At 45.6% G+C, this 25,851-nt stretch overlaps 1 protein-coding gene across 1 annotated transcript; it reads left to right on the top strand.

The window, feature by feature from the left end:
* The first annotated feature begins 529 nt into the window (after positions 1–529).
* On the top strand, positions 530–4,233 carry LOC134400472 (zinc finger protein 157-like). The gene is made up of 2 exons (XM_063128803.1): positions 530–877; positions 4,120–4,233. The coding sequence occupies exons 1-2, from the start codon at positions 530–532 to the stop codon at positions 4,231–4,233; spliced, it is 462 nt and encodes a 153-aa protein (XP_062984873.1).
* The last annotated feature ends 21,618 nt before the right edge of the window (positions 4,234–25,851 follow it).

Genomic DNA, 25,851 nt, shown 5'->3' with positions numbered 1-25,851 from the left:
TGGGAAAGATGAGATGCAATAGCATCTGGTGACAACGGTTGTAAAAAGGTTGACTCACTGAGGGAGGGGGCCATTGTGGGTGTCTTGCCCAAGGGCCCTCAAAGACCTGCAACTGGTTGAACCCAACGAGGCTAATTAAAGAGGGGGACATTCTCCCTGCTACCACCCACGTCAGCCTTGTCTACTCCTCACCCCCTGCGCTGCTGCTTCCTTGCTCTATTTCCTCCTCCTCCTCCAATGACTTGGAAAGAGCTTCTAAGATGGCTTCCTAAAACATCCATTTTCCACTAAGGCCTTGTGCTCACAAACAGCATGTGAGGCAGTGAGCCTGTTTCTGGGCTGTAAGCGTTTCAGACCGCTGGTGGTGTTCACATGGCTGAAGGGTCCTTCATAACAAAATTGCAAAATAAAATAATACAGTAACATTCCCCACACATTAAAAAAAAAGTGAGATGTGAGGGGGGAAGTCAAGGCAAAAATGTTTATATGGAAGAATATTCAGTCATATTTCTGGCACAAGTCAGCCCTAATGTACCACCAGAGGGTCCTCACTGGTGAACGGCCCCATAAATGTACCGAGTGCGGGAGCAGCTTCTGCTACAAGAAAGCCCTCACGAAACATATGCGGACTTATACAGGTAAGAAGCCCTTTTCCTGTGTCGAGTGTGGGAGAAAGTTCGCCACCAAGTGCAGCCTCCAGTCCCATCAGAAAACCCGCATGGGGGAGAAACCATTCAAGTACAGGTACTGTGGGAAAAACTACTGGGAGTACCGTCGGCGCCAGAGGCACAAGGAAGTCTACACGGGGAAACGGCCAACGTGCCCCGAGTGCGGGAAGCAATCGCAGACGGAGAGGGAGCTCCTGATACGCCAGCGCGTCCACACTGGGGAGAAGCCTTTATTATTATTATTATTATTATTTATTTATATAGCACCATCAATGTACATGGTGCTGTACAGAGTAAAACAGTAAATAGCAAGACCCTGCCGCATAGGCTTACAATCTAATAAAATCATAGTAAAACAATAAGGAGGGGAAGAGAATGCAAACAGGTGTCTAGTGTCCCCGCTGTGGAAAAAGCTACCACCGGAAAAACGATTTGGTAAAGCATCTGAAAGATCCATGCAAAGAGTAATGTTGCATGTTTTTGTGGTTTTATTTTTTGTATGTTGTTTTTAAATGTTTTATCTTATGTGAACTGCCTCAGAGAGCTTCAGCTATGGGGCGGTATATAAATGCAATAAATAAATAAATTTTGCCCCCCCCCAACCCAGTGTAAAGTGGTATAGCCCAGACCAAGTTTGCAAGAACTTGGTCTGGGCTATACCACTTTGCAAGAACACTTCCCAAGCGGTTTTCAAGAACTTGGCCTCTGATGGTTCTGTCCTAGACCAAACTGCTGTTCTCAGCCAGAAGAGAAACAGGTATTCATGAGCCTGCCAACAATAGCTGGGGGCAGGCAGTGGAAGAGGCTGACCTGGGTGGTGGGGTGTCTATATGCTCTATTAACCCTGTAGTGGCTGCACAGTGGCACTACGTTGTTTATATGGTGCAGCTGCCAACTTGCAGCCACATTGGGCTTCCCCCCACCCCCCAACTCCGCTTTTTCTTGGTGTTTTACCACAACTTTTCCAATTGCTCCAATGCCACCACGTTGTTTCTTTCATCTGTCTCTGGTGGTTTGGGACATTCCTAGGGGTGGATCCCAGGGTGGCGGCATATAGACACCCCCCGGGAATCTGTGTGTGTGTGTGGGAAACTGATGGCGGAAAAGGCAGGCAGAGGGTGGAAAGAGGACAGAAAAAGCAATACCTGAGATGAGGAAGTGCATTTGGACAGGAAATAGTCAACATTTCCGCAATGAAGGATTAATCCACATTCCCCAACCCATGCTATCCAAATGTATTGGACTAGAACTCCAACCATCTTCAGACGCACAGTCATGCAGACTGGGGATAATGGAAATTGTAGTCCATCACATCTGAAGGGCCCTAGCTTGCGGAAGGTTGGATTAAACTGAAAAGCAATGCAGTACGATGGTGCTGGTCTACATGCAGCCTTACTCATACGAGCCACGTTACCGACTCATTTAGCTTCATTCCACGTACCTGTTTCCCTCGAATTATCCCCTACAGCGCTAAGCTGTCGCCGTTGTTGTTGCTAGCTAAATCACACCCCGGGCGGCAGCGCTCCTAAGATCCTTTGCATACCAGGAAATGGGTTTAAGGGGGAAATGTAAAAAATCATAAAAAATCAACGGATGACCCAATCCGATTCAAATTTGGTATGCTTAAAGCTCTCCTTAATATCTATTACTGTGCCAATTTTGATGCCTTTATCTTTAATGCATGGGAGTACTTCACAGTCAAAGCAGATTATAAACTGGAAAACTTCGGAGTCCTTTGCACGCAATTCACAGTATAACGCTGGTGTGATAAAGCTCTTTGATGAAATGAGTGCAGAGCAAGCCTTGAATGCCATTTGTATTGGAAGAAAGGTGGGGGTACAAATCAAAGAAATAAAAATGTATTCATTAATAAATAGCTCATCTGAGCGGACTGGACTTCAACTCAATGTGGACACAGCTTTTCTACTACTACAGCGTGTAGCCCAATATTTAGACAGGCCTTTGAAATCTAGTGTCAGCCTTCCGTAGCTCTTCAGCTCCTGTGTAGTATGCCTGTCCTCTTTGGTCAATCTGAGAGCCAGGATGGTGTAGAGTGTTGGACTGGGAGTCGAGAGACCCACTGAAAGAACTGGGCATGTTTAGCCTGGAGAAGAGAAGATTGAGGGGAGACATGATAGCACTCTTCAAATACTTAAAAGGTTGTCACACAGAGGAGGGCCAGGATCTCTTCTCGATCCTCCCAGAGTGCAGGACACGGAATAACGGGCTCAAGTTAAAGGAAGCCAGATTCCAGCTGGACATCAGGAAAAACTTCCTAACTGTTAAAGCAGTACGACAATGGAATCAGTTGCCTGGTGAAGTTGTGGGCTCTCCCACACTCGAGGCCTTCAAGAGGCAGCTGGACAACCATCTGTCAGGGATGCTTTAGGGTGGATTCCTGTATTGAGCGGGGGGTTGGACTCGATGGCCTTGTAGGCCCCTTCCAACTCTGCTATTCTATGATTCTATGATTCTATGGAAGCTTACTGGGTGACTTCAGGCCAGTCACAGATTCTCAGCCCAACCTACCTCACAGGGTTGTTGTTGTGAGGATAAAAATGAAGAGGTGGAGGATTATGTACACAGGATTATGTATGCAGGATTATGTCCTGCTAATGTCCCTCTGCCTTTCCTGACCCTATGTAGGATCAAAACATTTCAACCAATGGGAGACAGAGTCCTGCCTACCGTCACCTTTCTATAACGTCATGGTAGCTCAGCCAACTCTTTCTTTCTTTATCTATTTAATTTATACTCCACCTTTCTATCAGGAAATGACACTCCGGGCAGCTAACAAGCCAACATTAAAAATAAAAACACAATTAAAACAATCATAAAACAAATACATTAAATTAACAGTTAAAAAAGACAACGACAAAATAATAAAAGCAGCATCCAACCCAACAGGGCTGCTTGAATAAAACATCTTTGCCTGCCAGTGGAAGGACAGGAAAGAGGAAGCCAATGTAGCCTCTCTCCGCAGTGAGTTCCACAGGCTGGAGTCAGCCACTGAGAAGGCCCTCTGTTGCGCCCCCCACCAACCATGTCTCTGATGGCAGCAGGACTGAGAGACGGACTTCCCCAGAAGATCATAAAACCCAGGCAGGCGCCTATGGGAGAAGGTGGTCATTCCAGCGGTCTGGTCCTTGCCACCATTAATACCACACGAAACCTTACTGCATTAATTACAGTACTGATCTTATGGCTCCCAGCTTTTGACCTCTGTCGACTTATTTCCTCTATAGGGCCAGGGTTAGAAGAGACAGATCCAAGTTCTCCTTCAGTATGTGGAAATACCCCTTTTGCGTGTTGCAAAAGAAAAAGGAAAGAAAGAAAGTTAGCGCAAATAAACTCTTAAATGTCAGCAGCAATTACGACGGCGTCTTTTTTCCAAAAGGAAGCTGCAGACGCATAGCCACTCATTTCGCATTAACTTAACCTTGTGTCACAGCTCAGTCCACAGCAGAACGCATGCAACGTGTACACACACATGCAGCATGTCTGTGGCAAACAGGAGAAGAAAAAGAGACGGGAAAGCAAGAGCTGTGTGAATCGCTTCAAATGAAGCGTCTGCGAGTTGTATTGTTCAAGCAGATTAAGAAATAACAGGGGAAACCCATCGCTTTGCCATGCAAAACACAGCCTGAGCTCTTGCCACAGCCAGTGACAAATTGAGGGATGCCTGTAAATCACAGCAGAGTATCTTGAGAAATTGGGCCTCTCTGGCCAAGATGTAAGACATCTAGGGCAGGCCTCTGAAATGGGACAAGCCCGTGTGATAGCACTGCATGTATGTCTCACTCATTGGGGGAAGGAAGACAGGGAACCCCCGGGGATTCACTTTTCCTTTCTTTTTTGGCTTTTGTAGAGGGATCCATGCTTTTAGGAAGTCGGAGGCTGCGAATTCTGTCCTGGCTGCAAATAAATGGGCTGGCATTTTGGCAGGCCAAAGGTTGTTTTGAATTTAAAAGGCGCAGGGCTGAGGAGCGAACTTTTCATGATGGGGATATAACAGAGCTCTGCGCCGGCCTCTGTATCCAGTTGACATCATCAGCTTTTGTTGTTCAAGTCCTGGCATTTGCAACATGGGCCGCTCTTTTCATTCTGCTGCTACTGCTGTTGCTGGGGCATGTTCTTGGAGCCGACCAGGGATACAGAGAGTTCCCGTCCAAAGCCGCTGCAGCTTTGAACATGTCACCGTTTGCCTCAAGTTTCTGCACTCGACCCTGTCGCTTTCCACGTCATGCTCCGATGTCAAAGGGGCAATGAATCCACTCTAGGTTTCAGTCAGGCTTTAACTCTGCCTAATGGTAGGGCCAGCTCTGACGGAGGCCTTAGCTAGATCTACCCTTTGTTCCGGGGGAGAGGAGGGAAGACCTTGCGTTGCGATTAATGCAAGATTTCGTCCTCGTTTACATGTATATTTATTTATTACATTTATATACCGCCCCATAGCCGAAGCTCTCGGGGCAGTTTACAAAAGTTAAAAACAGTGAACGTTAAAAAGTATATAAAATTTTAAACCATCAAAAACATAAAAACAACAGAGGCGTGACAACCTCAGGAAGAGAGGCGTCGCGGCCACCATTTTAAAAAATTTCTTAAAGGGGACAGAGCGCACAAACGCTCGTGTGCAAAGGTAAGTGGTTTTTTTAAAAAAATTTACCTACTTTCCCCGATCTCCCACCCTACCCCCGATGGGCGCAGTGCTCCTGAGGAGTGCTGCGCCCTGTGCATGGCTCCGTGGGAGTAATCGCGCAGAGCCAGGTAAACCCGTGGAAACAGGCCACATGCTCTGCGGTCTCGGGCTCAGCCTGAGACCATGGAAAAAGCGGGGTCAAAGGGTAGGGCTGTATCCTGGGGCAAGGGAGGGATGATTGATCCCTCCCTGATCCCGGGATCCCCTGTGTGTCATGTGGACGCACAGGGACGATCCCGGGTATCACCCCGGGATATAGCCTGGTCTAGCTAAGGCCTGAGTTCTCTCAGTACATCTCTCACCATTGTGCCGGGCTTCGAAGACACTCAGCTCTATCTTTCTTTTCCCCGTGACTGCAAAACCCCTCCCTCAGCCTGGAACATTTGATACCCTCCATAGTAGATCACAGTGTTTTTACTCCTCCTTGTTGGTCCCACACAAAGACACAGAACAGGTAACATGATATTTTTGCTAACAGATGATGAGTGTAGATAGTGGATGGAAAAGGATTGCACAAATATGTTGGTTTCTTTTGATACCTTTTTTCCTCAGAGGAAAGGAAATAGTTCTGTCCTCCTCTCCCTCCCCTGCCTCTCTCTTTTAACATTTTTTTGGAGACTTATTCAGGTGACAGGATTTAACAGGTTGTGAGAATGCCAATTCAGCACCAACAATAATTTGACTGACCTTTCCTGGCACCAAACAAAGAAACCCTGCCTCTTAGAAATCACTCCAGCCTGGCTCCAATGATGGAACTTTTCTTGTATCTGTGACCATATCCGATCTGAGAACAGCCAGCACACAAGAAAGAGAGCGGTTCAAATTAAATATATGTCTCTTCTTCACAATGAGCTACTGACAGCAGGGTTTCAGAGGACGGATTTAAAGGCATCAGGGCCATGTAGAGAATTGAGTCATTTACTGAAGCCAGAATGCTTTCCAACATAGGTGTTTGTGGTAGAGAATTCTGTGGAAAGGTAAGCTTCAAATTTCCTAGGGAGGGGGAGAAAAGTTCAGTCAACTTTTGCCAGCAAACATTATGACACGCACACCACATATATATCTGAGAGTTGGAATTACTCAAGCTACCACACTTGCTGCTGGAGTTTAAATGTAACATTGGACCCATTCACATTTTGTGATAAATTATCACTTGGCATCTTCTAATGCGTGTAAGGTCTGAGGTTAGTTACCCTCCCCTCCTAAGCCTCTAGAGCTACAACCCAAGACGGTCAAGCCCTTCAAGATTATTTCACCAATTAACGGTCTTGGGTTTTAATTTACGACGGTTATATATCTGTTAAAATTATTATTTTGCTTATATCCCAGTATTTCTTGGAATTCCATGAAGAATAGGGCTATAAAAGGCTACTAGTCATGATGGCTATATGTTACTTCCAGTATTCGAGGCAGTAAGCCTGTGTGCACCAGTTGCTGGGGAACATGGGTGGGAGGGTGTTGTTACACCATGTCCTGCTTTGTTGGTCCGTTGGCCGATGGCTGGTTGGCCAATGTGTGAACAGAGCGCTGGACCCTCGGTCTGATCCAGCATGGTGCTTCTTCTGTTCTTAAAGTTTGTTCCCCTCTAGCTGCATTTTATCATTCAGGCCCCACAATTGGTCTGTCTGATTAATTATGTTATTTGCTTTTCCAGTAAAGGTATTTGGGACAATCTTCTGATGGCAGTGGGGGAAGGACTGTATTAGCACTGCCATCAAAAGTGGCACCAAAATAGACAGACAGAGGAGGCCCACGCGTAGCTGGAGGGGAGCAGCTGATATCTGCCCTGGATCTCATTTTCCTAAAAATAATGCCTCACTGATTACAGGGCTGCCCTCAGGGAGTGGACACCCACAGAGCTCCAGCTTGTCGCCTTCTGAGAGCTGTTTGTTTCTCTGTAGATTGACAACAAAACCTTCTTTGTGGCGTGGAAATGGTGCCTCTGATCATCTTACCCAAAGCTAGGATTGGGACATAATATTCACGGCTAAACTCTCAAGCTACTGCAAAAACTCTGACAAAATCAGTTAAAGGGGAGAGAATTTTCACGAGAGAGAGAGAGAGAGAGAGAGAGAGAGAGAGAGAGAGAGAGACAGACAGACAGACAGACAGACAGACAGAGGGGAGGGGGGAAGACTTGCCATAAACTAAGAGCCGGCTTCTATCCTTAAAGGTATTCCTGGGATGTTGGCATTTTAACCATGTGAATAGAGTAATATAAGAAGCTCTTGCCGCAGCTGGAGTATTGTAAATCCAAGGAACTTGTCCCAATGAATAATCAGGGGAGACATTTAAAGCATTTACAAGATGATGGCTGAAGTCCAGCATATGCAAAGGAATGAAGGAGCACATCAAGACTCTGGGGTTGTTTTTCCAAGCTTCTCACACAAACTCAGCATCATTAACTGCGATCTAAATTATCTCAGTACAACACACACAGCGGTGCTGCTGTGTTTGGGAAACGAAAGCAACCCTTCTGCCATGCATGGGTGAATTTTTCATGGGAATTATACAGTATGGATGCCTCCTGTTAGAAAGGCAGTTAGCAAAGAAAAAGACAAAACAAAATGCAGAACAGAATGAGCTTTTATATGTCCCACAAACACACCAGGCTGAAGAGGAGACCACACCTTTCTTCATTGAAGGAAAAAAAACAGCTTTACTCACAATACAATTTTGCATATAACAGGCAGGTACAGCCTAGACTTAAAAAAAAGGAGTTTGTTCAGTTCATGATGTGTTCCATAACACTGACAGGGGCCAGACAGCAAACAGAAGTACTCCCAGCAATGGAGGAGTTCAGAGAGAGAGAGAGAGAGAGAGAGGAAGGAAGGGGAGGAGCAAAATGAAGAAACCACAGGAAACCACATTGTAGGCTAAAGCTACCTGGCCTAAATTGCCACGAACTAACTGCAACACTGCCCAATTCCAGAAACTTGCAAATGAGGTTGCAATATTCCCAATACTTTCATCTCATGCTTTTAGCAAGGAGAACCATATTCTACCCCAAAGGGAGGGTGTTTGCCAGTGGGCCCCAGGACAGGAAGTGTGTTTTGCCATACCTCCAACACACATGCACCAATACTTTAGTGCAGAGGTGTTGAGCCTCAGGCCCCTGGGCCAAACGTGGCCCTCTAGGTTCCTACAGATGGCCACGCTCCTTCCCCCTGTTGTGATGAAGAGCGAATTTCACCAGGTGCTGCATATATACACCTGCTGAAATCCCCTTTTCTATGCAACTGTTAAAGTCACAGGAGCCCTGTCTTCCTTTTCATGTGGTCACCTTAGTGCCAACCACAGAAGACGGAACCACAGATAGTTTGAGTGTTTGCTCTGTCTGTACTACCACACCGGAAGGTAGTACTATTTAAGTCTGACAGTCCCAACAATCTGTGTCGGTACAGTTGGGAACATTGATGCATTTATTATTCTGATTGGTGGGCTGCAGAGTGCACCTATAACTACATCTATTTACTCAATGTGGTCAGCATAATTTTTTCTTGTGGTATAAAGGTGTAAAAAAAAAAAAACCTTTTCATGATGCCACTGGCTGAATGAAGATCCAGGCCTACTTGGGTGTAGCATATCTTGGTTTATTAAGCAAGGATAAGCATTAGCTTTGTGCCTTCACGCACTGCCCATTCCCTACTTTATTCTCAGTGAGCCATGACAGAGGATTTTCTGAGTTAATTAACAATAGTTGCCCATTATTTCTGAACCAGGAAACACTTACCAGGATGGGAAGAAATTAGGACCTGAAGGTCAAAACAGACATTACTTTAAATCTGTGTCTAATAGATTGCTACTTTTGTTACCTTTTACTCTAGAGTATTATTATTATTATTATTATTATTATTATTATTATTATTATTATTATTATCCCGCCTTTTTACCAGTACTGGGATTCAAGGCGGTTTACAAAATTAAAACATGTACAATTAAAACATATAAATATAAAGTGCTGGTATTAACATTTAAAGCCCTAATCAGCTTGTGGCCAGGCTATCTAAAGGAACGCCTCCTCCCATATGTACCTGCCCAGACCCTAAGGTCAACCTCAGGGGTCTTTTTCCGTGAGCCCCTGCCAAAGGAAGTGAGGCAGGTGGCTACCAGGAGGAGGGCCTTCTCTGCTGTGGCACCCCGGCTGTGGAATGAGCTCCCTAAGGAGGTTCGCTTGGCACCTACATTATATGCCTTTAGACGCCAGGTGAAGACCTTTTTATTCTCCCAGCATTTTAACAGTCTATAAATAATTTTTAACTGGTGTTTTAAATTTGTAATTTTGCATTGCTGCTGTTTTTATCTGGTTGAGCTTTTATATTGTATTGTATTTTATGGTTTTATTATGTTGTTTTATACTTTGAATGATTTTAATTTTTGTGAACCGCCCAGAGAGCTCCAGCTATTAGGCGGTATAGAAATGCAATGAATAAATAAATAATAAATAAACATACATTTACAAAAGTTAAAATAGAATTAAACCTACAGTAAAATTAAGAACATGTTAACAAATTTAAAAACGGTAACAGATCAAAAAGGGGGAGGGACTCCCCCAATACATTAACACAGGTCCAGAGTAGCTGCAAAAGACTGCTGAAACAAAAAAGTTTTTGCCTGCCTCCGAAAGTGTAGCACAGAGGGAGCCAGCCTAGTCTCCGTGGGAAGGGAGTTCCAGAGCCTTGGAGCAGCCACCGAGAAGGCCCTCTCCCGTGTACCCATCAGGCATGCCTGGGATGTTGGAGGGACTGAGAGAAAGGCCTCCCCAGAAGATCTCAGAGCATGGGCAGGCTTATAGGGGAGAATACGGTCTTTCAGATTACCTGGACCTGAGCCGTAATAGGTGATAACCAGCACTTTGAATTGTGCCCGGAAACAGACCAGAAGCCAGTGAAGCTGTTTTAACAGGGGAGTTATATGCTCCCTGTAACCAGCCCCGGTCAACAATCTGGCTGCAGCTCTTTGAGCCAGCAGAAGGTGCTGGGACACTTATCCGGATCTTAAAAGCCCCCGTACATTCCCATATGCTAGTGTCCTGGCCTAAATTGGGGATCCGGTAATTATGCTAGAGCAACAAATTAAAATGACATAATAGCTAGACACAGATTTAAAGTAATGTTTGTTTTCGGCCTGAAATTAAGACTTGAAGTTGGTTTCAGATCTTGGTTTGTTCTGATCCCGGTAACCAGAATTTCCTAGTTTGGACATAAAGGAAACTATGGTTACTTAATTTAGAATGATTGAGGGGAGACATGATAGCACTCTTCAAATACTTGAAAGGTTGTCAAACAAAGGAGGGCCAGGATCTCTTCTCGATCCTCCCAGAGTGCAGGACACAGAATAATAGGCTGAAGTTACAGGAAGCCAGATCCGGCTGGACATCAGGAAAAACTTCCTGACTGTTAGAGCAGTGCAACAATGGAATCAGTTACCTAGGGAGGTTGTGGGCTCTCCCACACTAGAGGCCTTCAATAGGCAGCTGGGCAGCCATCTGTCAGGGATGCTTTAAGGTGAATTCCTGCATTGAGCAGGGGCTTGGACTAGAATAAGGCCCCTTCCAACTCTGCTATTTTATGATTCTATGAAAGTTTTCAGTTGAGGTGTGCCAAGGAGGGAGGAGGGAAGGGGCAGTGCACAGAGGCAAAACATTCATACATATCTTGGTTTATTAAGCCAAGATACATTGCATCCAAATGGAGTCATCACCTATGACGATAATAAAAATAGGGCTTTTTTTGTGTGGGCAAGAACTGAGCTTCTTTTTGAGCCAAACAAGTCAAGCTTTGCAGAACTCCATCCACAAGTCAATTCAGATTTTAAAAAAAATCACAAGCAAAGCAAAAAGGAAAGAAAGAGACCCTGCCTCTACTATTCAAGCTTAAAATGTGAAGGGTTATGACTGTTTGTGCTTTGTAATGTGCATTTAGAAATGCGGTTTGATTGAATGCGGCTATTAAAATACCAGACCTGGTTTTATTGGCGCTACTATCAGCATGAGTCAGGAAGTGGGAACGTTTTTAGGTCAAGAGGCAAAAATTTAAAAACCGAGTTCTAGATCAGGGGAGGTTGCCCGTCAGCCGACCTACCCGCCAGTATTTTATTCCTCTGACAAGTAAAACGGTGTTCTGTCAAGGTAACCAGCGTTGCGGTCTAAAAAAAATCAGTTTTTCCAAGCTCCTCTGATGGTGAACCTGATTCTGCTAGGCTGTACTTACAACCCACCAGATTCTATCACTCTCTAGACATTAGTTATAAAAGCATTTACTGTGTGCATAGAGGGTGCCCCACTAGCTCTGACCACCAACCTCTATGTGCCTTCCGCGCCTGTCTAGTAGCGCTAGATGCCATCTTCCTGGGAGCACCTCATGTGTGTACAGTTGTACCTGCAGAGACTCTCATCCTGTTCAGGAACCCTGTCCATTCTAGGGTCACAATAGCCTCTCATTTCTGTCATTGCACGGAACATGTGGATAGTGGATGACAAAGTTGGAAGGTGCACGGACAGTGGGAGGGTAGGACCTGGGCTTGTGGCCCCACTCCGCTGTCTATGCGTGTAGTATACACAAAGCTAATAAGAACATAAGAACATAAGAAGAGCCCTGATGCTGGATCAGACAAAGGGTCCATCTAGTCCAGCACTCTGTTCACACAGTGGCCAACCAGCCATCGGCCAGGGATGAACAAGCAGGACATGGTGCAACAGCACCCTCCCACCCATGTTCCCCAGCAACTGTTGCACACAGGCTTACTGCCTCGAATACTGGAGATAGCACACAACCATCAGGGCTAGAAGCCATTGATAGCCTTTGCCTCCAGCAATTTATCCAACCCCTTTTTACAGCCATCCAAATTGGTGGCCATCACTTCATCTTGTGGTAGCGAGTTCCATAATTTAACTATGCGCTGTGTGAAGAAGTCCTTCCTTTTATTTGTCCTGAATCTCCCACCAATCAGCTTCATGGGATGACCCCTTTGGGTTCTGGTATTATGGGAGAGGGAGAAAAATGTCTCCCTATCCATATTCTCCATACCATGCATAATTTTGTACAGAACAACTCCTCTGCTTTGGCTTTCACTTGACTGGCCTGATTCCTCTCACTTTAGTGGATTTGAGACTCAGTTTCCTAGCATATATGGCAATGCATTGCCTTTATAACATGGCTGGGTACCCTCTGATCCTGCCCACGGGGTTCCCCATCTGGCCCACTGAGACCTCATGCATTTCTTCGGGGGCGGGACTTGACACCAAGGAATCATAACTATGCATGATGTTGAGAAAGTGGATAGGGAAACATTTCCCCCCTCTCTCATATAATACAAGAACTCAATGGGGTCGTTCCATGAAGCTGATTGGTGGGAGATTCAGGACAGATAAAAGGAAGTACCTCTTCACACAGCATATAGTTAAACTATGGAATTCACTATGGAATTGATGGCCACCAATTTGGATAGCTTTAAAAGGGGATTGGACAAATTAACGGAAGACAAGTATCCATGGCTACTAGTCCTGATGGCTATGTGCTACTTCCAGTATAAGAGGCAGTATGTCTATGTAGAGCAGTTGTTGGGGAACATGGGGAGGGAGGATGCTGATGCACTTATGTTCTGGTTGTGGGTTTCTCATGGGCGGCTAGTTGGCCACTATGTGAAAGGAATGCTGGACTAGATGGACCCATGGTCTGATCCAGCATGGTTCTTTTTATGTTGCTAATCCCCACTGTTACTTCTGATCCGTGATGAGGTTTGCTCTGATACCTTACCCCACACAGGGTCTGTTCAGACAACATGCTAAGCCATGGTTAGGCTGCTCCACTTTTTGTAGCAAATGGTTGGTGAGCATGTTTAAACCATTGGTTATGTAGCCACCATGGTTAGGTATCGTTCACATGGCACGCTAATCCATAATGCTTAGCTCAAAATGCTTAACCACTGTGCCTTAGCATGTCGTCTGAACAGGGTCACTAATGCTGACAGGGTCTGAGATGCTGGTGGGTGGCTAAGAAAGGGATCTTGGAGTCTTGGGGGATAACTCAATGAAAACGTAGATCAAGTGTGTCAGAAGAGAGCCATCACCTTCAACCCAAGATTGTTAGAGTTGAAGGACATTTGGCTGACTGCCCTGTATCTTATCCAACAAGGCAGCTCTTATGTTGATGTTTATTGTGGCAAAGTCATGTATTTGAAGCACTTTGAATATTTGAAATGTGCTTTATAAATCATAAGTATGATTAGTATTTAGAAGCACTTACAGTTATTGTAAGTTGATTACATAAGAATGTAAGAAGATCCCTCCTGGATCAAGATGAGAATGTTCAAGATGAGAGAGTTCAGAGGCAATGGCATTGAAAGTATCTCTTGCATTTCTTTGGTTCCCTGCAAAAGTGCAGCTTGTACGTACAACACATACTTTTAAAGTAGGTACAGTATGCATTTTCTCACTCTGCGTGCCATTTGCTGGTGTGTACAGGAGTTGTACCTAATACTACAGCACAGTACACCCTCCGAATGTACTGACTTTGGCTGGTTACCTTCAAATTTTGCAAGTACATCAGGAGTGGGGAACTTCACACCTGTGGGCCTGATCCAGCATGGCTGTTCTTACGTTCTTATGCAATAAACCATCTGTATTTTCACAGGAAAACCTGTTTCTCAAACCACCTATGTGCCTGTCCTGAAAATGTAATATTTTCTTCTGCATACTTTAATCATACAATTGGATCATTATAGCAGTGTCAGGGGCAAAACAGTCAAATGGTTAGTAATCTTTGCTCTAAGGTAGCCTTCCTCAACCTGGTGCCCTCCAGATGGGTTGGACTACAAACCCCATCATCCCCTGTCAGCATGGTAGGAGTTGTAGTCTGACACATTTAGCAGGTGCCAGGTTGGGGAAGGCAAAGATCATTAAACTTCCATCTTTTGTGTCAGGCTGCTGCCTTCCCTATTGGACGGGGCGATGCTTCAAATAGAGGACTGACCTCTCTAAAAGAGGACATCTGACCACCTTACTTCAGGAAAGGGTACTGTAGGACTTTGTTATTTTGGCGCCTTTCGGGCCTCTGATTGTAAGCAACTTAAATGAACGAATCCTGACAGCTTTCCTGTCCCAATATATCTCCTAAACAAGGCAAATGTGTCAGATGCTGTCTGCACTGGTCCGTGGCCTTCACCGCTCTTTTGATTCAGAGATATCCTTGGACTTGATCCTGAAGACAAAGGAACATACATCAGGAGAGCTAATTTTATTCAATCGGTTCCTGCCTCAAGACGATGCCAGGCGGAAACGTGTTTTCCTTAAGCCGTCTCTGTTACCGGCTTGTTTGCCTGAATGACTCGGAACGTAATTATACTCCTCTAATATTGACATATTTAAATTGTATCCAAGCAAAACAAATTAATCCCGCCACCCACCCCCCTCGCTTTTTAGATTTCTGTGGGGATCTTTCATTTAGTTATCTGCAGCATGGCAAACACGTCTTCCAAGCCTTGTTTACTGTACAGGATGTCCAGATGTTTTGCTGTTTTCTGCGCAAAGTGTGTAAGTGACAGACATGTGGGTGCATGTGGCCATGCCTGATTGACGTGCTCCCCACTGGGGTGCATGTGAAAGACTGTGCAAATAAGAAACCATGCCTGCCAGACAGAAAAATACGATCTTAAGTTGTGCACGTCTAGTGATCAGTTGTATGCGTGTGCTGGTATAGGCCAGAATACCTCCAGTACTGAAGGAGTGCACAGACAAACATACTTTTGGAAGCTCATGCACCATGTTTTATTTAGACGTATTCTCAGGGGATGCCAATTTTGTTGCAGGTACAGAATCGAGCTGTACTCCACTCTGATGTCATTAATTAATTACTTTTATATCCCGCCTTTTTCCCCTCCAAGGATCCCAAGGCGATGTACATAATCCTCCCCCTCTCCATTTTATCCTCACAACAACAACCCTGTGAGGTAGGTTGGGCTGAGAGTCTGTGATTGGCCAAAGCCACCCAGTGGGTTTCCATGGCCAAGTGGGGACTAGAACCCGGCTCTCCCAGCTCTCAGTCTGACACTCTAGCCGCTGCACCACACTGGCTCTCAGTGATTGGCTGGAAACCAGTGATGTAGATACTCTGTCTCCTCCAAGAAGGCATTTTTTTCCAATCTTTTTAAAATGGATTTTGCTTTTTAAAATAATTTAGAAAGCGGGGGAGGAACAATTGCACATTTAATTAAATCAATCCATACGCAGGGCTTTAAATATTCAAAAGCCAGATAACCCCCCTTAAGGATAGGGGGAGACACGGGCAGACCACTGAATCATCATTTGATTTGCTGGACAGCATCTTTGTCAAGTGCAGTGCAAGGACTTGCAGAAGGGAAGGAGGAAGGCAGGCTAGCTGCAGGAGAAAGAAATCACAGCAAGTCCCAATTTGCCTGTGTGTCTGTATGCATCCTATGGGACTAGGAGTGTCTTCAGACGGGGCGGGGCCCCCGTTTCCCTCCTGTCTCTTTGAATTGTGCTTCTGTCCCACAATAGGGGTGAGCAGCTTCCTCGTTCTTCAGCCGCTGAAGAAAAAGGAAATAAACGAAGACCACGTGGGCCTTTTTTTTTGCGCACTGCTTTTCCTGCACACAACAGGAAATAGTGGCATGTTCCGCTCAGCCATACGACAAACGAAAAGGATCCTGGAATTGTAGTAGATCACAAGCTGAATATGAGACAACAGTGTGATGGGACTGCAAAAAAAGCAAATGCTATTTTGGGCTGCATTAATAGAAGTATAGCTTCCAAATTGCGTGAGGTACTGGTTCCTCTCCATTCGGCCCTGGTTAGGCCTCAACTAGAGTATTGTGTCAAATTCTGGGCACCACACTTCAAGAAGGATGCAGACAAGTTGGAGTATGTTCAGAGGAGGGCAACTAGGATGATCAGGGGTCTGGAAACAAAGTCCTATGAGGAGAGCCTGAAAGAACTGGGCATGTTTAGCCTGGAGAAGAGAAGATTGAGGGGAGACGTGATAGCACTCTTCAAATACTTAAAAGGTTGTCACACAGAGGAGGGCCAGGATCTCTTCTCGATCCTCCCAGAGTGCAGGACATGGAATAATAGGCTCAACTTCCAAGAAGCCAGATTCCGGCTGGACATCAGGAAAAATTTCCTGACTGTTAGAGCAGTACAACAATGGAACCAGTTACCTAGGGAGGTGGTGGCCTCTCCCACACTAAAGGCCTTCAAGAGGCAGCTGGACAACCATCTGTCAGGTGTGCTTTAAGGTGGATTCCTGCACCGAGCAGGGGGTTGGACTTGATGGCCTGATAGGCCCCTTCCAACTCTACTATTCTATGATTCTATGAATAAAAGTCCTGGATCTTATTTTTGAGCAGAAGGAGCGGGAGACTCGCGGGAGGCAGACGGCATCATGAATAGGACCTGCGAAACGCTCACGAATAGGACCTTCTATAAAACGCTCATCTGATGATGCTCCAGGCCTCATGTGCCATTGCCTGCTTTTCATCACAGGCACTGGAACATCATCCCAGATATGCATAATTTTGCTCTGACAAACTTGCCTTGCTGTATCTTCTGTTGGGAGGTGGCGGTGGGTAGCTAGGTTGGCCATGTGTCTTCCTTTACAGAGGACAGTCCTCTATTTAAAGGGCTGCTAGAGGACTGTCCTGTCCAGTTGCCACTTAGCACCTGAAGTAGGCTAAATAGGCAGACACACAGGTCACCTGGACCGAATCTTTGGTGCTATGGTGAAATGTACTCTATTTCTATGTAAATTATTCCCAAATTTGCATAGATTTGTGCATAAATTGACACATGTATTGTATGCAGATCACTGTCCTCTTTTTTGATGACACCCTACCTCTTTGGGGGCGATTCATAAGTGGTTGCACTGCAGGGAAGGGGTGGGAAGGGTGTTACGATGATCCAATGGAGGCTGGTGGCTCCGATGTCAGTGGGGCAGTGAATCTGCTCTGGGTTTCAGGCAAAACGAATCAGAACCTTGAACTGCTCCTTTACAGTTCTGGCTGGATTAGATAAGGGCCTAGTTCCTCCAACTTTAGCACTGGGGCTCGATCTTCTCGAAATAATCTACCAACTGGATTACTGGGATGTAGGACTCATGACGGGGCGAAGTTGTCGCTTTGGTTTGAAGATCTCCCTGGGTTACTCTGGCAGAGGGGTTCTAATCTCTAACCATTACATCCTATCCAAGGTTTATTGTATTCTTTCTTAGTATCTAGCCCCCAAAGTATAAAGAGATTAGCATGAGGTGAGATAAGTCGACCTCATCCACCCAGGCATCCATGTTACACAAATTTACTTAACCAAGAGATTAGGTTTATTATTTAACACAAATAACACAAATCCACAGCCAAATAAATGATATTAAAAAAGTCCCCAAAGCATTCATTCTAGCTTAACACTTTCCTGGATGACATAATAAGCAAGCAGTTAAGGGTTTGTAATGAAACAGCTTTGGGTACTTTGATGGCTAGATAGGCGCTGTCCGGTGACTGGCAGGGAATGTGCAACCCTTAAAGACGTGACTTCTCGGCGGCTTTTGATACCATGGGCCACAGGGTATTTTGTTGATCCAAGCTCTGTGGGTTGGTTGTGGGACGAATGGTTAGAATGATCCACTTCTACTTGCAGGATCAGTTTCAGACAACAGCATGGGGGAGTTTCTGCTCGACTCCACAGGGGCAGGACTGAGGCAAAAGAGGGTGGGGCCATAATACAATCAATACCGGCCTATTGTACTTTTTGGCAAGATACTAACCTCCTTGAATTTGCCTAAGCCAGGAGTGAGCAACTTGGTGACCTGTGGAAAATGTGGATTGGGAGACATTTCCCCGTTTGAGGGGAGACATGATAGCACTCTTCAAATACTTAAAAGGTTGTCACACAGAGGAGGGCCAGGATCTCTTCTTGATCCTCCCAGAGTGCAGGACACGGAATAACAGGCTCAAGTTACAGGAAGTCAGATTCCGGCTGGACATCAGGAAAAACTTCCTGACTGTTAGAGCAGTACAACAATGGAACCAGTTACCTAGGGAGGTTATGGTCTCTCCCGCACTAGAGGCATTCAAGAGGCAGCTGGACAACCATCTGTCAGCAATGCTTTAGGGTGGGGATTCCTGCATTGAGCAGGGGGTTGGACTCGATGACCTTGTAGGCCCCTTCCAACTCTGCTATTCTATGATTCTATGATTCTCCCATAAATACTAGAACCCAAAGGGGTCATCCCATAAAGCTGATTGGTGGGAGATTCAGGACAGATAAAAGGAAGGACTTCCTTACACAGCGCATAGTAAAACTATGGAATTCACTGCCACAAGATGTGGTGATGGCCACCAATTTGGATGGCTCTGAAAGGCGGTTGGATAAATTCCTGGAGGAGAAGACTATCAATGGCTACTAGCCCTAATGGCATTGTGCTACCTCCAGTATCCAAGGCAATAAGCCTGTGTGCACCAGTTGCTGGGGAACATGGGTGGGAGGGTGCTGTTGCACCATACCCTGCCTGTGGATCCCTGGTCGACAGCTGTGCGAACAGATTGCTGGACTAGATGAACTCTTGGTCTGATCCACCATAACTGTTCTTATGTTCTTAAAAGTTTTGGACTTCAACTCCCATAAGCCCCAGCCAGCATGACCAATGGCCAGTGGTGATGGGATCTGTAGTCCAAAACTCTGGCAGACACCAAGTTGCCTAGCCCTGGTCTAAGCCAAGGGTGGGCAGAAAATAGATCTCCAGATGTTTTGGACTTCAAATCCCAGCATTGCTGACCATTGGCCATGCTGGCAGGGGCTTCTGGGAGTTGAAATCCCAAACACCTGGAAGTAAGTCTACTTTTTGCCCAACTCTGGTCTAAGCCATTTTAGGGCAGTGGCCATCACACAACTTATGGCAGCAATTTCCATAAGTTAATTGTGCATTCTGTGACGACGTCGGACCCATTGTCTTCTCTTGTTCATTCCCTGCTCCCAGCATGTATGCTCTTCATCAGGGAATGTTTTTTTAAAAAGTGTTTTAAAATTTGACTCCTCCTCAGTTAGTGTATGTCTTTTTCTGTGAGCCTTTTCTTATGTCCCTTACTGAAGAGCATAGATGCTGAAAACATGCTGAGAACTGTGCATGTGCGGTTTTTAACTCCTGTTAAATTGCCTTTCTGCCCATGATATATAAAAAAACCTGGTTGGCACTCGAATAAGTGGGATTACCCCGTTGGCTTATTCTGAGTCACTATATTACAGCTTCGTATTTTGACAGACACTACGCATGGCAGTTTCTCTTTCTTGTTAGACCTCATGCAAAAAACGTTTAATTGTGGCCAGTTCAGACATCATCCTGTTGTCTGAATGTATCGAGACAAGCAGAACATCTAGACTTTATAGATAAGAACATACAAACATAAGAAGAGCCCTGATGAATCACGCCAAAGGTCCATCTAGTCCAGCACTCTGTTCACACAGAGGCCAGTCAGCTGCCCACAGGAAGCCCACAAGCAACACATGGGTGCAGTAGCATGGTCCCCAGCAAGTGGTATACTTAGGCACACCACCTCTGACACTGGCGGTAGCATAGAGCCAGCAAGACTAGTAGCCGTTGAGTCTTCTCCTCCAGGAATTTGTCCAATTCCCCACATTAAAACCACCCAAATTTGTGCCCAACACTACATATAGTGGAAATCAATTCCATAGTTTGACTGTATACCAATATATTTAACTGTATACAGTTGTATACTTTTTACTATATCTGTATACAGCTGATATAATTTCTCTGTGTGTCAACACAGTTCTCCTCCACCTCATTTATTGTATATCCATCTCCAACATGGGGCCTTCCAGATGAGTAGGACTGCAGCTCCTAGGATTTCATAGATTCATAGAATAGTAAACTTGGAAGGGGCCTATAAGGCCATCAAGTCCAACCCCCTGCTCAATGCAGGAATCCACCCTAAAGCATCCCTGACAGATGGTTGTCCAGCTGCCTCTTGAATGCCTCTAGTGTGGGAGAGCCCACAACCTCCCTCGGCCATTGGTTCCATTGTCATACTGCTCTAACAGTCAGAAAGTTTTTCCTGATGTCCAGCCAGAATCTGGCTTCCTGTAACTTGAGCCCATTATTCCACGTCCTGCACTCTGGGATGATCGAGAAGAGATCCTGGTACTCCTCTGTGTGACAACCATGGTATTATTATTATTATTAATTAATTTATTTATTTATATAGCACCATCAGTGTACATGGTGCTGTACAGAGTAAAACAATAAAATAGCAAAACCCTGCCGCATAGGCTAGGAATGATGTGGAGGGCCCCAGATTAGGGAAAGCTGAATTATGGGCAACCTTGGGTAGGCACTATACAGGTGCAGCCCCTATTAGCAAAACAAAATTCAGGCTGAGAGGAGACACCAAAGAAAAAGTGAATAGCAGATGGACAGGCAACCCTTTCTAACTGGTAACGTACTCTGTTGTGCAAGTAGCCACTTGGAAAACTGGTTGTCTGTATGGTTACAGATGACCATTTTCTCCTCCTCTCTACCCACCGCTTGAACCTGACATGTGGTAAAGATTTCCTTACCACCTGATAGGATGATGTAGACCAGGTGTGGGGAACCAAAGTCCCAGGAGCCAAATCTCGGTTCCCCAGAGGCCCTCTTCCCATTTGGGGATTTCCCGACTTTTGCAGTTGTTTCACTCCTTCTCAAAATCTGAAATGCCTCTCCTAAGCCTCAGTTACCGGCAGTCAGAGCTTCAAGCTAAAATATGCTGGTATTTTTGGCCTCACCCCTTTTGCCTTCCATCCCACCCTCGGGACGAACGAGGTTCTCCGCTCCTGATACAGACGATCAGTCTGGCCATCTGCATCAGACTGCCCAGTGTTAAAGAGGGGGATTTTGCCACGCACACGGACACGTGTTTTCTCTGTGTGAGTGGTGAGGATGGAGCAGAGGAAAGCTGGCTGGCACTGTAGGGCAGCCCTATATCACAGAGAGTAACTGTGCTGGGGCAGTGAATTCACTGCACTTTACGATGCCGTCTCCAGTATCGCCACCCCTCCCTCTTTTCCCTCGGCCTTTCCCTGCTCCAGGCCTGTGTTGGGTGTCCTGCCATGGAGACGTATATAACCTTGTAAATATATCAGTTACATGCCAACACTCGCGTGGAGCCTTAAATCCTGTAGTCAAGAGCCAGCAGACGACAGCGTATCAAAAACGACGGGTCCCAGAAAGCAAACAACAATACAAATTGTGTGTAATGGCTTTTATTCTTTAAGTTGGGCTTTAGTTTGTAGGAGTATCCAAGTTTTCAAGTTATACAAAACTGTCAAGACAGCAACCAGACTTCTGTGAAGCCTGTCTGTCTGCCTAATCTGGTGGCAACAGAAGGTTGATTGCTGCAAGGGCATTTTGCAGAGAGGTTCTCTGCATGAGCCCAGTGTCCCCGTCTGTTTTCCTCGCACTTTCCTAATTTAACACCAGCTTCCCTTTCTCTGAACGGTTGTGATTCAGTCTGCCGCCTGACCGCCCTTCGAGACAGTTCCCGTTCTGCTCAAGCCTTAGACTTTTGGGGCCAGGGAAAATACGTGACTTATCTGAGCTGACCGAGAGAGAGCCAGAAACAACGGAGCCAGTAATAAAGGCTGGGAATCGTTCCCACAGTGCAACCAGGAAGAAAATGCAGACTTCCTGTCTCCAGGTCCTGTGGCTTTTAGATGCCAATCTTCTCCAACCTCCACAAACAGCCAGTGTGGGACAAATGACCAAAAAGAAGCGGTAGTGGAGGGTGTCTGTGTTCAGGGGTGGGGTGGGGGTGCTTTCCATGTTATACTGATGGCACTCCTATTTACATTATTGGCACCCAAAATGTAACCCTGGATGTCTTTGGTCACGTCACAGGGACGTTGCTGTAAGCACGGTCCCAGTTTATTTCACTCCGTGTACAAGGCCGCTATTTTTCTGATTGTATCTCATCTCTTTGCCAACAAGTGTAGAGCCCAGCACAAACTTCTTGCCCTTTTTTTTACAGCTCTGTGCAGCCTTACTCTATCTGCACTTTCTGCTTTTACACCTGCTTGTCACCTCTCACTCAAGGGCCGGCACCAGGGGTCAGCATTATGGGGCATCTGCCAAGGCCCACGCTCCAGTAGGGGCCCACTACCAGCTCCAGGTCCCCATGACCCTGGTGCTACTCCTGCTTCCTGTTGCTTCCTGTTCTCTTGTCCTCTCCAAGGGAGCAAGCAGAGAGGACAAGCAGCAGCAGTGTCCATTTGCCTTGCCCTGTTCCCCTGGGTAGTGGCCCAGGGGGCTCAGGAGGCAAGTGATTGGGCAGGAGCAACAGTGATGTATAGGATGTGGGGCTCCTCAAGAGATCATCTTGCACCAAAGCCTGAAACTGACATGATTCCACTCATTCAGCACTAACAAATGTCCCTATGGGTCTCCCATAGGGATATACTGTAAACTGCCCAGAGAGCTTCGGCTACGGGGAGGCATATAAATGTAATAAATGACAGTGACAACAACAACAACAACAACAATATACGGATGATGTTAAATCTGTTCTCCTGTGTCAGGGATTCTTTGTTCTGTTGTTGGAATCAAGTTATTTTTAGGGATGTATGATCATTTTGGTCCGCCTGCACAAGTGCGAATTTGCAGGTGCGAACTTGCATAAATCCTTCCCAAATATGAAAAATCAGTCCATAAATCCACGGAATCCATCTGACCTGGAAAAAGATGGCCTATTGCAGGATCTGCAGATCAGATTCATAGAAATCCGAACTCATTTGAATCCAACATGGATTTCTCTAGTCTCCTATATTCCCTTTTACCTTCCTGTCCTTTAGGACAGGAATTCCCTTCCGGAACACCTGTGTGACCTGTTTCTTTGTACTTATAAATCCTTTCTTAAAATCCATCCTTTCTGTGAAGTGTTTGGGCTATCCCCAGGACCCACCTAAGACAGTTTTCTGCCTGAGGACAAGATGGCGCCCCTTACCCATTCCATGTACAGAAGCCATCTTGACTCACAGTCGAAGCTTACTTCAACACTGGCAATGGGACAGCATCCTCCAGTGCTCCTGAGGCAGCTGGCTAGATTAGGGTGCCCAAGACAGGCTATGCGGCACACACAGATCTGTCCTCAACCAGAGGGGAATAGCGGGGGGGGGGGGGAGCTGTGCAGGAAGCACAGTGGGGAAACTGCTGCTGCTGCTATCCCCCAGCATTTGAGGTTGAGTCACTCTGCATAGTGGCAGGGCCAGATCTGATTGTCCTAGGGTGGTCATGTGTCCTCTTTGACAGAGGACAGCCCTCTGTTTGAAAGGCTGCCAAAGGACTCTCCTCTATTTTGAAGACTTCCTCCATTTAAAGGACTATTCGGTCCAAGTCTGGTTTAAAGACAGACTCATCAGAAGGAAGAGTTGGGCCTTGGTTGTCCATCAACAGAACCTGGACAGCATTGACATAGAATGACGGAGTAGGAAGAACCTTCAACTTCTTCTTGTCCAGACCTCTGATCAGTGCAGGATCAGTGCCACAGGTAAAGCATTCCTCCTTACTCCTTTATTATTATCATCATCATCATCATCATCATCATCATCATCATCATTTTATACTGCCCCATCACCGAAGCTTACTGGGTGGTTTACAAATATTAAAAACATTCAAAACAGTATGCAATATTTTAAAACATAAAACACACACAAGAGGCAGTATATACAGGGTCAAATAAATCAATCTAAAACCAACTTTGAGCAATGAGCCAAACCATAAAAGAAATCCAGAAACACATTAAAACTCAACACATGCTGCCAGTTGCCAGAGAAAAGTCTTGACTTGGCACCAAAAAGATAGCAACGTTGGCACCAGGTGGGCCTCGTCAGGGAGATAATTCCATTATTGGGGAGGCCACCACTGAGAAGGTCTTCTCCCTTATTGCTGTCTTCCAAGCTTCCCTCGGAGTAGGCACCTAGAGGAGGACTTTAGATGTTGAGCATAGTGTACATCTCCCAGGATTAGTTTTGCAATCCTGAAACAAAAATCCCTTACAGTAAGGACAGATTGCTGATCTGTAATTGGGGTTCTTCAGATGGCCGTCTGTGCATTCACACATATGAGCTCTGTGCAGGTGCAGAGCCCATATGTGTGATGCACAGAGACCACGAAGAAGAACTTAATATTTCTCCATAGTGCAGAATAATAAAAAGAGCTGGGATAGAGAGAGAGGTGGGGGCCTTACTTATAAGTACTTTTTGAGTTTATAGCACAGGAAGGATTCAAGCTTTGGATTTCATAGGTGACTGAATTGCATGCCACAAGATCCACTGAATTAGGGTGACCATATGAAAAGGAGGACAGGGCTCCTGTATCTTTAACAGTTGTATTAAAAAGGGAATTTCAGCAGGTGTCATTTGTATATATGGAGAACCTGGTGAAATTCCCTCTTCATCACAACAGTTAAAGCTGCAGGTGCCCTGCCCTCTTTTAAATCTGGTCACTCTAGCCGAAGCTCTCTGGGCGGTTCACAAAAATTAAAACCATAATAAAACAACCAACAGGTTAAAAACACAAATACAAAATACAGTATAAAAAGCACAACCAGGATAAAACCATGCAGCAAAATTGATATAAGATTAAAATACAGAGTTAGAACAGTAAAATTTAAATTTAAGTTAAAATTAAGTGTTAAAATACTGAGAGAATAAAAAGGACTTCAGCTGGCGATGAAAAGACTACAGTGTAGGTGCCAGGCGGACCTCTCTGGGGAGCTCATTCCACAGCCGGGATGCCACAGCAGAGAAAGACCTCCTCCTAGTAGCCACCTGCCTCACTTCCTTGGCAGGGGCTCACGGAGAAGGACCCCTGTGGATGATCTTAAGGTCCAGGCAGGCATATATGGGAGGAGGCATTCCTTCAAATAACCTGGCCCCAAACCGTTTAGGGCTTTGAATGTCAATACCAGGATTTTGAATCGGGCCTGTACCTGTACTGGCAGCCAGTGAAGTTGTAAAAGGACTGGCGTAATGTGATCTCGCCGGCCAGTCCCTGTTAGTAAATGGGTTGCCCTGTTTTGTACCAGCTGAAGTTTCCGGACCGTTTTCAAAGGCAGCCCCACATATAACAGTAATCCAAATGAGAGGTATAGCTCCTGCAGCTTTAACTGTGGTGATGAAGAGGGAATTTCACCATGTTCTCCATATACAAATGACACCTGCTGAAAGTCCCTTTTCTATGCAACTGTAAAAGATACAGGAGCCCTGTCCTCCTTTTCATATGGTCACCCTACACTGAATATTCAAAATGAGGCTTATTTATTTACAGGCAGGCTAGAAGGCAAAGCTTACAAGTGGAAAAACAAGGATTGACATAGATCGAGACCACGGGTCCATCCAGTTTAGTATTTTCTACACTTGCCTTCCCCAACCTGATGGCCTCCAGATGTTTGGGACTAAAGCATTCTTGACCATTGGCCATGCTAGCTGGG

The sequence above is a fragment of the Elgaria multicarinata genome, chromosome 6, assembly GCF_023053635.1.
Source record: "Elgaria multicarinata webbii isolate HBS135686 ecotype San Diego chromosome 6, rElgMul1.1.pri, whole genome shotgun sequence".
Classification (NCBI taxonomy): domain Eukaryota; kingdom Metazoa; phylum Chordata; class Lepidosauria; order Squamata; family Anguidae; genus Elgaria; species Elgaria multicarinata.
The sequence above is the reverse complement of the archived record's forward strand: the minus strand, read 5'-3'. Positions and strand labels throughout refer to the sequence as shown.

Coding starts and splice junctions, on each gene's coding strand:
- LOC134400472 (XM_063128803.1), top strand. CDS start 530: ATGTACCACCAGAGGGTCCTCACTGGTGAACGGCCCCATAAATGTACC. Junction 878..4,119: donor AGCTCCTGATACGCCAGCGC/GTCCACACTGGG, acceptor CTTGTGTCACAG/CTCAGTCCACAGCAGAACGC.